Source organism: Channa argus, chromosome 4 (genome assembly GCF_033026475.1).
Source record: "Channa argus isolate prfri chromosome 4, Channa argus male v1.0, whole genome shotgun sequence".
Lineage (NCBI taxonomy): Eukaryota > Metazoa > Chordata > Actinopteri > Anabantiformes > Channidae > Channa > Channa argus.
Window position 1 is genome coordinate 29,645,001 of NC_090200.1, and position 14,435 is coordinate 29,659,435.

The following is a 14,435-nucleotide window of genomic DNA, read 5'->3' on the forward strand; positions in this document are numbered from 1 at the left end:
AACAGGGCTCAGGACTGGCACCAAAGTGGTCCTTGGTGGCCCTTGGTGGGTGAGTGTGATTCAAACCAGCAGCCTTCTGCATCCCAACCCAATTGGGATACCCCTGAGCCTCCAAGCCCCCACACTGTACCATATGATAAGAATCTGATATGAATTATAACAATCTACTGAGCCTTTTTAGCTGATTTGACTCATATCGCATCATAACAACTGACTGAATCTACAGGAAGCTAGAAAGCTGCCTACTGTACCTACTGAAGATAAAAGAATATAAGACAAATAATATATTGTTATTGCTATTGTAAGGAAACATAGGTTAATTGTGGGCTACTGTGGCACAGGAAGGTAGAGCAGTTGTCCACCAATCTCACAGTTGTTGATTCAATCCCCACCTCCTCCAGTCACATGTTGAGGTGTCCTTGAGCCAGACACTGAACCCCATCTTAGCTGCATAGCAGCTCCCCCATCGGTGTGAGTGTGAATGGATGAATAAGAAGCAGACAAAACTACTAATTTGTCTTCCATGATATAATTTAAGGAACTACAGCTAATTAATAAAATACGACTTCAACACTTTCTCTCTGAGGAAAACTCAGCTGTAGAATGGTTTGTTACTGCCAAAATCATGTCACTGATTGATGCCAGCAGACACACATCTGTCAGTTATGAGCTAAGTGCAGCAGCTCGCAGCTATCACATGTAAAATGCAACACGTCTAGCCCTTGTCTGTTTTCCACAAACTGTGTGTGTGCATGCAAGTGTGTGTGCACTCCCCTACCTCTTGTGCATTAATGGAATGCAAGCCGTTGACAGGCCAGTCCACCTCAGGTAATGGAGATCCCGAGCCGTTGCAGGTCGCCATTATTCGATCCCCCTCGATAACTGTAAGGTTGCTGTGGCTGACGCTAATGTCAGGCAGGTCTGAGTGACACAGAGAAGACATGGTGTTGTAAAGAACAACAGTGTTTCCACAGCCACTGGTCTAGTTGTTGGGCTTGCCTCAAAACTCCTTAGCGGGGAAAGGGTCCTTGGTACAATGACCTAATTTGTCTCACTTTTCTACTACATAATGTAAGTATATATGTACAGTACTATATTCTGACCTAATCTTTTAGTAATAGAAGGAAAGTAGTAATATGCAACATAAAATAATGTTAAACAAGTACAATCAGACTTTTTACTTTTTTTTAAATTAAAATAATGTTGCTTAATTTCTTTTTGTATATGACGATTCCAGTATATTTAATTATCCATATAAAATGTATGTTCTAGTTTTTTTCAGCTGTCTACAAAAGGGGCTCCTGGATAAGAGATGTTAAAGTTGCTTAAGGGTCAGAGAGAGTTTTGTTTTTGATTACATTTCGGCAAATTTACAAAATAATTCTAGATATAGAGATTAATAATCATTAATTCATTCATTAATCCCCTAAGGGAAATGTTTATGTTGCAGTAGCTGTTAAAGATAAAAATACAAAGTAATGAGATATCTTCTCTTCCGTTCGGCTGTTCCCTTTCAGGGGTCGCCACAGCGAATCATGTGCCTCCATCTAACTCTATCCTCTGCATCCTCTTCTCTCACACCAACTAACTTCATGTCCTCTCTCACTACATCCATAAATCTCCTCTTTGATTTTCTCTAGACCTCCTGCCTGGCAGCTCCAACCTCAGCATCCTTCTACCGACATATTCACAGTCTGTCCTCTGAACATGGCCAAACCATCTCAATCTGGGCTCTCTGACTTATCTCCAAAACATCTAATATGAGCTTTCTGATGTATTAATTCCTGATCCTGTCCATCTTGTTATGCCCAAAGAGAACCTCAACATCTTAAGCTCTGCTACCTCCAACTCTGCCTCATGTCTTTTCTTCAGTGCCACTGTCTCTAAAACATCGCTGGTCTCTTTTATTACAAAACACACCTGACACTTTTCTCCACCCAGTCCAACCTGCTTGCAGTTGCCTCTTCACGTCTTTTCCCACTCTCCCTTTCTCTGAACCATTGACCTTAACTCCTCCTGCTCCCTTGGGTCCCTTTCATTTACACACATGTGTTCTGTCTTACTGCAGCTAAGCTTAATTCCTCTGTTTTCCAGAGCAGACTTCCACCTCTCTAGAATATAAAGTAATGAGATGTGAATACAGTAAAAAAAAAAAAAAAAAAAAAAAAAAAATAATAATAATAATAATAACAACACACTTTACACTGTGCAATTTAGTGATTATAGTTTATTGTGTGTAGATAAAAAAGGAGCAGCACTTAAAACTAAATGTACAATGTGGTAAATATATGGTGTTGTAAAAAATGGTAAAAATATTAAATCGCTGGTAAAAAGTCCCCAACAAATGCACTATTTCCTGCAATTTGATTACCATCTGATCAAATTTACAGTGATCAGTTGTTTTAGAAAATTACATAAATGCTTGAAAAAATAAGCTATATGTGTGTTAGGTGTTTTTGAGAAAATACTTCAGTAGTTATAAATGGGCTTGGAGAATAGAAAGACAGAGAGCTTTTGGGCAATCACAAAGGTTTACTGTTGCAAAATTTTATATTGTATCATATTGAAAATCAGTGAAAGACCCGTTAAGTCTAAGTTTGAATATTTACTGTGTGTAATACTGTGATTTCATTTCCAAACTCACCACAACTGTTAATGGTCATATCAGGCAGTGGTATTTTCCTGTTGCCATCATTGCAGTATAACTGTTGGCTGCTCAGCCCCGCCTCTCCTTTCTGTTGCCATAGTTGCAGCCAGCGGATCTCACAGCCGCAGTCAAATACCACTTCCTCTAAATGTCTGGAAAGAGAGAGAGAGGGATATATAAAGATTACAAGGCATGTGGTCATATCAAAACTCCTAACACTAACATTCGTAGAGCCGCAAGTTTACAATTAAGAGCCAAAACAGCTTTACATATTTAAGTCAGATATTGTTATTTTTGTGTCAAATCATTTCATTATAATAAGTCCTAATTGTGCCATATGTTATAGTAATTTAATCATCTGAGCCAGGGAGCCACATGCGCAGTGGAGGCTAGGAGTAAAAGAAGGGCAATGGACATCTATAGAAATTGTTAAGTTTGGCACAAAATAGGTTTTGACCGTATATTACGATAACAAAAGACAAAGTCGATTAGTGGATTCCCTGTCATTGAGAGAAGCTCAGTTAAAGGACCTTAAGTTTGATGCCAATAAATCTTAAATAAGCTGCTCAGAAGTCTGGAACTTTCTGTGAGTAATGGAATACGTGTCAAAACGTTTTGTCTAGGATATGATATTGATAAAAACAAGCGCCTATATTTAGTCAAAACCTACTTTTTGCTGACTACACGTACTGGAACTATTCATCCAGGTAGTAGACAACGCTCATAATAGTTGGGAATACCACACAGGAGGCAGTGCCTAAGGGACTGTTAATTGTACTGAACGGTGGACACATACTGAAGCATGTATGACAAACCAGAAGTTTCGAGCAACCGTTGTGAGCCAAATACTGAACTAATGTTTACTCTTTGACTGCATGAGCAAATTAAAATAAAAAGTTAAAATTGTTGGACATAGGAGGAGACAACAGTGCAATTATTGAAAGGAGGGCAGGGTTCTCCAGAGGATGGATTCTTGAGGAATACCTGCACTGGTACACAAATGCAAGTTGAGACAGTTTACCGCAAAATCAAACAATATTGAAAGATTACTGGAAAATGACGCAAACGTAAAGAACATTGAAAAAATAGAAATCAAAGCTTACAACAAACTATACGCAGATTTTATTGAACTTAATGACACAGTATTACTTTATCTTAAAGAAGATGAAAAGGTGGCAGACCAGGAGTACTGGTTTCAGCCTAAGTTAGCAAGCTGCCAGGATTTTATACAAAAAACATTGAAGTGGATTGAGGACAAAAAACATCACATAGAGCTGCCACTAACATATGACAAAGAAGTGACTCCTATGGACAGTGTTTCAAATGCATCTGCAACCAACCGTCATACTGGCAAGACAGCCAGCATTGCTGGATATAGTGGAGAACGGTCCACAGCATCTGCTGCTGCTTCTTAACGATTGAAAGAGGAAGCAGCTCTACTTGCAACGGCTACAGCATTAAAGAAGAAGCAAGCTCTTGAGATGAAGGAAGTACAGCTAAGAGCTGAAAAGGAACAACTGGACATACAAACAGCGCTGGCTCTCTCTCATGCAAAAATTTAGGTATATTAAGAATATGAAGCAATTCATCCACAAGAGCCCCAAGGTGCTTACGCCATAGAAATGGCACCTGGTGCAGTATGTCCACAATATGAATGCAAAGGTGAAGCCATTAAGCACAATCCTATAATAAATTATGTTAGAGACACTTCATACTAAGATGACTTGCATTGTGTTAAACCTAGAGTACATGAATCCTACAAGTCTATCCCGGTAACTGCTACAGAACCACCACACCATCAGACTGACAACGGAGAATTATACAGAAGTGAAACAACAAGCAGATATCACAGAATCGCTTGTGAAAAGTCAGCAGTTGTCTCTACTGCCACAAAGGGATAAACCATAAACCACAGACCCTCATGGATTGACTAATCTGTGAAGCCGTAAGTCTGGAACTTTCTGTGAGTAGTGAAATACGTGTCAAAACGTTTTGTCTAGGATTTGATATTGATAAGAACAAGTGCCTACATGTTGTCTATTGTTGTAAAAACGCTGATTGGATGTAGCTAAATAGTTATTGATATTATAATAGTTAGCTGTATAATTCCTTTCCTTTCCTTCCTTTTCCTTTCGGCTGTGTTTCAGGGGTCGCCACAGCGAATCATGTGCCTCCATCTAACTCTATCCTCTGCATCCTCTTCACTCACACCAACTAACTTCATGTCCTCCCTCACTACATCCATAAATCTCCTCTTTGGTCTTCCTCTAGACCTCCTGCCTGGCAGCTCCAACCTCAGCATCCTTCTACCGATGTATTCACAGTTTCTCCTCTGAACATGTCCAAACCACCTCAATCTGGCCTCTCTGACTTTATCTCCGAAACATCTAACATGAGCTGTCCCTCTGATGTACTCATTCCTGATCCTGTCCATCTTAGTCACTCCCAAAGAGAACCTCAACATCTTAAGCTCTGCTACCTCCAGCTCTGCCTCCTGTCTTTTCTTTAGTGCCACTGTCTCTAAGCCAAACAACATCGCTGGTCTCACCACCATCTTGAACACCTTTCCTTTAATTCTTGCCGATACTCTTTTATCACACAACACACCTGACACTCTTCTCCACCCATTTCAACCTGCCTGCACTCGCCTCTTCATCTCTTTTCCACACTCTCCGTTGTTCTGAACTGTTGACCCCAAGTACTTAAAGTCCTGTACCTTCTTCACCTCTGCTCCCTGTAACCTCACTGTTCCCCCTGGGTCCTTCTCATTCACACACATGTATTCTGTCTTACTGCGTCTAAGCTTCTGTTTTCCAGAGCAGACCTTCACCTCTCTAGATTTTCTTCCACCTGCTCCTTGCTCTCACTACAAATCACAATGTCATCTGCAAACATCATAGTCCACGGAGATTCCTGTCTAACCTCATCTGTCAGTCTGTCCATCACCAGAGCAAACAAGAAGGGGCTCAGAGCCGATCCTTGATGCAGACCCACCTCCACCTTGAACTCGTCTGTCACACCTACAGCACACCTCACCACGGTCTTACAGCTCTCATACATGTCCTGCACCACTTTAACATACTTCTCTGCCGCTCCAGACGTCCTCATACAATACCACAGCTCCTCTCTGAGCACCCTGTCATACGCTTTCTCTAAATCTACGAAGACACAATGCAACTCCCTATGACCCTCTCTGTAATTTTCCATCAGCATTCTCAAAGCAAATACTGCATGTGTTGTACTCTTTCTAAGCATGAAACCATATTGCTGCTCACAAATATTCACCTCTGCCCTTAGCCGAGCTTCCACTACTCTTTCCCACAACTTCATTGTGTGACTCATCAGCTTTATTCCTCTGTAGTTGCCACAGCTCTACACATCTCCCTTGTTCTTAAAAATTGGCAAAAGTACACTTCTCCTCCAGTCCTCGGGCATCCTCTCACTCTCCAAGATCTTGTTAAAACAACTAGTCAGAAACTCTACTGCCACCTTTCCTAGACACTTCCATACCTCCACAGGTATGTCATCAGGACCAACTGCCTTTCCACTCTTCATTCTCTTCAACGTCCACCTCACTTCACTCTTACTAATCTTTGCTACTTCCTGCTCCACACCAGTCACCTCTTCTACTCTTTGTTCCCTTTCATTTTACTTATTCATCAACTCTTCAAAGTACTCCTTCCATCTTCCCATCACACTCCTGACACCTGTCAATACATTTCCATCCTTATCTTTAATCACCCTAACCTGCTGCACATCCTTCCCATCTCTATCTCTTTGTCTGGCCAACCTGTAAAAATCCACCTCTCCCTCTTTAGTGTCCAACCTAGCAAGCAAGTCCTCATATGCTCTTTGTTTGGCCTTTGCCACCTCTACCTTCACCTTACGCTATATCTCCCTGTACTCCTGTCTACTCTCTTCAGTCCTCTCAGTGTCCCACTTTTTCTTAGCTAACTTCTTTCTCTGTATACACTCCTGAACTTCCTCATTCCACCACCAACTCTCCTTGTCCAATTTCCTCTTTCCAGATGAAACACCAAGTACTCTCCTACCTGTCTCCCTGATCAAATTAGCTGTAGTGCTCCAGTCATCTGGAAGCACCTCCAAACAACCCAGAGTCTGTCTCAGCTCCTCCCTGAAAACTACACAACATTCTTCCTTTTTCAACTTCCACCACTTCGTCCTCTGCTCTGTCTTAGTCCTCTTCATCTTCCTCACCACCAGCATCATTTTACACACATAATAGTTAGCTGTATAATAGTTAGTGATATTAGATTAGTTAGTAATTAGACAATAATATGTGGACAAAGTAGCTTTTTATCATAATCTAATACAATTGCTGTAGTGAATACAGGATATGGGACAAACAGGCATTTTAAAATCATAAATAATATTGCAAATAGAATAATTTCAGTGACACATAAATGGCTTGACATTTTTAAAATACTTAAAGGACATAAATGGCTATAAATAACTAGATTAAGCCATTTCTTTTCTTTTGACATATCTTTTAAAATAAATTAGTAATTTTAAATTACATGCATAAAAAAAACAACATGCAACACATTAAAAGGAGTGCTTTCTGCATATAGATTATTTATTATTATTGTCATATTTTCTATGTGATATGTGGCTGTGTCTGTTATAAATCATCTCAAAGAACTAGCTGTTTTTTTGCAAAATGATAATGATTGAAATAGTGAAGTGATTCATAGACAGATTTGAGCTCTGATGTTTCAGGAGATATTCACATTTGTCAGTGTCTCATAATGGATACGAGAAAACATTGTGAATCAATATGGCAGAATAGACTGCTGGAGTGATTGAAGTAGGACTTACTTGTTCTGTTTTACATGTTTTAGACAACTAAAAAAACTATGCAAAAAGACAGTGTGGATGGGCTAAAAGTCTAAAACCTCTGACAATGCTAATCATAGCTGGTTGTGGTCACAGGTATAACAAAGCACTGTGATACAGTTTACTACAACTTTGCCATGCTATATCACAGCTTAACAATATGTGGAAAAGAAAGATGTGTTGTCATTACAACCTGGAAAGATAAGGTGACACTTCAAGGTAGCAGTTTTCTCTGCTAAGAACACTTTCTTTTCCTCCACAAGGCCACCTTTATGAGCTCAATAGTGCTATATCCATGTGCATCTCAACAATGATAGTTTTGCCTTGACAAAACCTGTCTGCCCACAGATCTTCTCATTAGTCTATATACTACCAGTACAGCACAAAGAAATAATTATCTTTACAGCTGGTCCGTTTACAGTAGATGTATTCAGAATGCTGCTTCAATTCAACTTAATATTTATAGAGCAAATTCACAACAAAGTAATCTCAAGGGACTTTACAGAATAAAGTCAAAATGTATAGAGAAAACCCAATAAACCCACCTTGAGCAAGCCCTAGGCAAAAGTAAAGAGGAAAAACTCCCTATATCGAAAGAAACCTCCAGCAGAACAAGGCTCAGGGTGGGCTGCAATCTGCCTTGACCGGTTGGAGTGAGTGGAAAGTGGAGAGAGAAAAGAAAAGAGCAACAAAAAAAAAGGGGGGACACCTACAGAAAGGGACAGAAAGAGTCAAAAAGAAAAGGAGAAAGACAACTAAGGGAGAAAACACACATAATTAAGTCATACAATGGTGACAATTGTGGGGTGAGAGGAGAGAAGACAGGGACGAGAGGAGGAAAGGATATTACTTACAATATTGGGGGGTGGATCCCCCAGCAGTCTAAGCCTAGAGCAGCATGACTATGACTAACTATAAACTTTATCAAAGAGGAAGGTTTTAAGCCTAGACTTAAAATTAAAGACGGTGTCTGCTTCCCAAATCTGAACTGGGAGCTATCTTCACAGGAGAGGAGCTCGATATCTTAAGACTCTGCCTGCCATTCTACCTGTGGATATGGTACTATGAGGTCTTTATATATGATAGAGCTTGACCATCTAGACCTTTATATGTTAATAGCAGGGATTTAAATTCTGATCTAGATTTTATGGGAAGCCAATGGAGAGAAGTCAGTGAAGGCAAAATACAATCTTTCTTTATTAATTAATTTATTTTTTAATCTGGTTCCATAGATACAGCTAGGTGTCATCAGTGTAGCTATGGAAATGTATGTGTTTTCTAATAATGTCAATATATAAAGTAAAAAGTAATTAAGTAATGTCGTAATACAGAGCCTGCCTTGTGGAACTCCATAACTAACCTTTGTGTTGGTGACGTATTCATCTTTCATTTATCTGGAACTCAAAGCGTTTTCCACTGCTTCCTATTCAACCATTCGCAATCACAGGGGAGCTGCTATGCAGCTGGCCAACACTCATCGGGAGCTACAGCTATTTAGTGCAGCAATTAAATGTTTGTTCCACGTGTGTTTGATGTTCCAGCCTGACATTTCATTTCCACTCTGCTCATACATGAAAATAAATGACTCTGTGCACTCTACCACTACTTTAATTAAATGAATCAGCTACAACATTAACACTGTTGGTCCTATTCATGTGATAGAGCACCAGGGTCAGCATGGTCACTCTGAGTAGTCTGCAGAGTGTTTTGCTCAAGGACACACCTGGTGCATGGGCTGGGACTTCTGCATCCCAGCCTGATGCTCTACACACTGAGACACTAATGAATAAAGTCAGCATAAATCAATAAAACAAGAAAAATAATTTGCACTACAAAGTTTATCCAAAAATCAACATCACATTACTCATTACACTACATAAAAGATTATTTTGATAAAATCCAAAGGGTGTGCAGTTTCTGCAGTTAGCTTTGTCTTTCAATTCAAGCACTATGTCATACCATGTACTAAATGAGGCTTTAGGGCAGTTGTTTACAGTTGTGTAGAACAGCTGCAGAGATGCATCATCCAGTCCTTTTGCGTTTTATGCTGATGCTTTAAGGGACCCATTTGCCTCGATGATCGGTGTCAGAGCTTTCAGCAAAGTGCAACGATACAGGACTTTACCACAATAGACCGGGGTTCGACTCTTGTGCCAGATGTTGTGTGCATTAAGTGATGATCATTGCACATGATGAATGTGGTTAATATACTAAAGAAGTACCTGTGTGTGATGTTACTGTATGGAGTGCTTTGTTTTTATACAGTTTGTCTGCTAACTTATTTTTACCCTGTAGTTAGTGACACAAAAGTGTACCTGTGACGTCAATATGATACCGCACAGGATGTAAAAAAGCACAGATTGACCCCTTGGAAAGCATCATTATCTGATGCTATGGGATGAGCACATGTTGGAAAGTGTTTGAGATTAAGTTTTTGAAACAGAAATATTTTGGAAAGCTGCATATGTTTGAGATAGTTGTTCTTACTAGAATCAGTGTTTTCTCTTCAGGGATACTGAATAATTTATTATCTGGTAAATATATGAGATATAAAATTCTATCATTTCAGGTTTCAGTCTTCTCATTTATTATTTTAGACACATTATTGTGTCACAATCACCTACATTTGGACATACACTGAATTGAACAAATTATTTGTAATAACCACACTTGAATATAATTTATTAATATATTTCAAGTCACATTAGCAGCTGTTCAAAACTGTTCAACATGACAAAGTTATTTAAGTGCATAATACCTTATGATACTGCACAAAGGGTCACGGTCAGACACATGGAAAGGGTCAGAGAGAAATTGTCTAATTTATCAGTGTTCTCCACTCTCTTCCCTTTCTAAATGTCAGCTATCCTTGATCTGAGAAGCACCTAATCCAGCTGTGTCTTGTTGGATGATGTGCAGAGGAAACATTTCTAGTATGAAATATGTAGGTTATAAGGTGAATAATTGTGTTACAACACAAAATTTGACCGTCATGGAAAACTTTTCGAAGAGATTTGAAGTACAGAATAAGTAACAATGAAAAATTATGAGAGAGAGTGAGTGATTTATATGTGTTCATATACCGTAGCTCTTACCATTTTCGAAAGTCCTAGGTTGATCATTTTGCAAGATTTGTTGTGACTCTGTCAGAGACATTGACCCAACTCTACTCCTTTTGGACAATGGCAGCAGGTTGTTAACTACATTATATTGAGGGTGTAATATTTAGTTGACTATGAAAGGTATTTAGCCTATGAAAGTAGGCTGCATAACACTTTACAAAAGTCTCTCTTTTTCTGGTCATTCACGAATGTGAGTATTATTTTAATTGCTAAGTATAGTGAAGACTGGGCATTTCTAGATGACTGTGGCACATCTGTCCAATTTAAGAAATAAACACAAAAACACATTACAATGCTGCAGTGTATTTATAGGATCAACTATACCATTAGTTCACTCTTTAGGCTCCGTTACCACACACATTTAACTTTAACTCTATGTTGCAATTTCCCCACTGCCAGACATTCATGATGATAATTCAGCTGTTCCCTTACAGCAATATGCTGCATTATTAAAATGCAGTATCTTTACTATATAATCTCAATGTAAATTTTACAGCAATTCGTTACAGTGTGTGGTATTCATAGAAGTGTGAACGGAGAGCTTGGACAAGAAGGGAGAGATTGACAAATAACTTCATCCATTGGCACTCACAACCAAACACACACACACTCACACACCGATGGGGGAGCTATGCAGCTGGCCAACACTCACTGGGAGCAACTAAGTTGGGGTTCAGTATCTTGCTCAAGGACACTTCAACATGTTTCCGGAGGAGATGGGGATTGAACCAACAACTGTGAGATTGATGGACGACTGCTCTACGCCACAATCGCCTCATGTGAACAACGGGTGAAAATCAATCCCCACCTCTACTTCAGTTTCTCCACTTATCTCTCTACCATCAAGAGATTACACAGTTCGAAAACCAAAACCTCTGCGTTTTTCCCCACAGCCAATGAGACTCCTCATTATTTTAGAAGGGACTGGAATGTGTTTCTGTCAGATTTCACTGAGACATGACTTCTATTTTTGACAAAAAATCAAGTGTAGTTAGAGGTTTAGTTAGTTGGTGTGTCCCTGCCACTGCTGCTGCTGATGAACAGCCACACTACAACAATTAACAGAAAGTAATTAACTATCATCCTGTTGGATTTATTTAGTAGTGCTTTTTCCTCTTTACCTTTCGTCTCTGGCTTAAAGTTACAAAATGTCAGCCAGTTTTTTTCATAAACTTTGTGTGTGTGCGTTTGTGTATGTATGTGTAGAACTTTAGAAACAATCTTTACCAGCTTACAGGCATGTGGTGATAAATGTGAACTACCTAGTGTATAGGGTTGGAAGTTTGGTAAGAGGAAAGGGCAAGAATAATGATTGATATACACACACACACACACACACACACACACACACACAGTTCCCTGCTTATACCAAACCTTGAGATCAATAGGCACAATATTACAGCCACAGATTTGATAAATAAAACTGGACTTGTTTGCAGCAAAACAGAACGCCCAAGGACTGAATCACAGCCTGAATTACAGATTGATTAAAAATGCAGACTGGGATAGAGTCAGAGAACAAACAAAGAATATGCTGAAACAGTTTTCTAACTTACCAATGAAGCTAGAATTTTTATAGCCTATATAGGTTTTTAAATAAATGGTAGGCTTTTCTACCTTTCAGTTGTCTTGCTCTAAGTCACTTTGACATGTTAGCGGAGGAGCCGGGGATAAAACCAGCAACTGCAGTATTGTTGGACCACCACTCTACCTCCTGTGCTACAGTCGGACATAAGAAGAGTTATAAAACACATATTCATCATTTTTACAGATATGCCTTATGCTCTGATAACATCTGATTAACACCAGGCGAGCTATCTCTTCTTCTTTTTCTCTGTCCCTTTCTCTCTCACTCTTTCACACACATACACACCCACACTTGTAACACTTCACAGTACATTGTGTGTAGAGTGAGGTGTTACTGCTGATAAAAAATAGAACCTCAGCCGACACAAAAACTGCAACAAGCTATTCTCAGAATCAACACCATTGTGTTGGTGTCTGTTATTCTCAGTCTGCTGGCTTGGATTCAGTGGCTCTCATTAGCATGTCTGGTGTGACACTACTTGATTTTACAATTTAGTGCCAGCCAAAGAACAGTAGACTTATAAAATGACAAAAGTAAAGAGATTCAATTAGAAGGGTATCGATGCTATCTGCAGGAGTAGGATGAGCTTTGGTGAAGCTGTCCTCATATCTTTACTTTCATAAATCTTTTTGCATTGCTTTGCTTTACTACTCTCATCATTTGAATAACACTGGCTACATTAAGGTGAAAAGAAAGAGTGACAGGAAATTAAATATGGTTTTATAAAACATTTTATCCATTGCCCTTACTACCCAATTTCCTGCTGCATGTACCTTTTTGCTGAGTATAAAAAGAATGTACAATGTAAGTATTTTATAAATGTGAGGTTTATATATGTGACGTTTGACATTGTAGACCTTTACAAATGGCACAAAAGTAGCAAATTCGTGAAAACTGTAATTCAGTGTAATCCTTTCTGCCTGCATCCCTGTGGGCTCTCAGCCAGTGTCTGAGTGCAGGGGTGCCCAAACTCTGTATGAAACAGCACTTGTGACTGTGAATACTGCAGGGAGGATCATTTTCATTGCATGAGGCATTTTCTAATTCAAATTATTCTACTGAACCAATCAGTGTATTTTGAAATTGTCAACTCATCCCTTCATTACATTTCCTGTGTTGTTTTGTATTTTTTTATACTGCGGTGCCTTGGGAGCTGTGCAGAGAGAGCTCAATCAGAGAGCCAGGGAGCCTTCAAGCTATTCGTGAGGGTTATTTTACAGACCCATGGAGAGGGCATGACTGAGTATCACATGAGCCAGTGTCAGTCTGGGTAATATTGAACAGATCTCTACACAGTTCTGCTCAAGTTAAAGTGTGATCTTACACACTGGTTGAAACTATGGCAGTGTTTAAAGCCTCTTTAACACGTGCGCTGGAAACCTGAAATTCTCAGCACTTTATCTGGAGGGGTAGGTGGTGTATATAAGAACAAAAATCTGTTACATTTGTGAAGCATTAGTCTGACATTGTTCCTATGTGAAAGAGGCTTATGTTAGTATGACTTTTTTAAAGTTAAACAATGTGATTGCTCTTTGATTGCTGATATTATGGGTCAGTGTAAATGGAAGGACTTCTGTTTGGTTTGGCACAGTTCACTGTGGTTTATTCTCTTGCTGGATACTGTGGAGACTCTGGAAATGCAGACTGTGCTGGTGTGATGAAAGTTAATGAGCTGAGTGTCATGTTTTGTTTTGATCTCCAGTATTACTATTACTCATTATATTACTATGGATGTTTTAAATGTCAACATGTTTTTTAACACAACTGAGTTCAACTTGTAAATCCTGATCAACTCAGCTAAAAATAAAGCTAATGCTAAAGGCTAACTTTTACTTTCTATTATCAAACTACACATCACTGGACCAAAAATCACTGGTTCTCATATTTTTCATAGGGTCTGACATCAATTTGTAGACTTCTGATGATTTTCTTAAAGCGTTAAAAATCTAACAATGGTGCATTGTACAGCTATGTTAGTCTTGTATTTATTTTCTATATTTGTTTTTATTAGTTCATTGTATCATTTGTAGATATGAACAGATCATTTACTTAATCATTTAATTCAGTAGGAGGCAAAATGAAACATTTTATGTAAAGAAACAGCATATTAATCAGCGATTAACCCTAAACAGCATCAAATAGAAGTTTACTGGTTTACTGCAGTTACTCTTTTTGTTTATTCACTTTTTTTGGATCCTGTTTGGTAATAATGAGGTCCTTT

At 38.9% G+C, this 14,435-nt stretch overlaps 1 protein-coding gene across 7 annotated transcripts in view; it reads right to left on the reverse strand.

Annotated features, from left to right (window-relative positions):
* ntrk3a (neurotrophic tyrosine kinase, receptor, type 3a) overlaps positions 1–14,435 on the reverse strand; it is a 215,954-nt gene that overhangs the window by 118,018 nt on the left and 83,501 nt on the right. For all 7 annotated transcript variants that reach the window (XM_067502388.1, XM_067502387.1, XM_067502385.1 and 4 more), the window contains 2 exons: positions 2,645–2,799; positions 779–921 (listed from right to left, as the gene is read on the reverse strand). In XM_067502388.1, the coding sequence (XP_067358489.1) occupies positions 779–921; positions 2,645–2,799 (298 nt within the window). The remainder of the gene's footprint in view (positions 1–778; positions 922–2,644; positions 2,800–14,435) is intronic.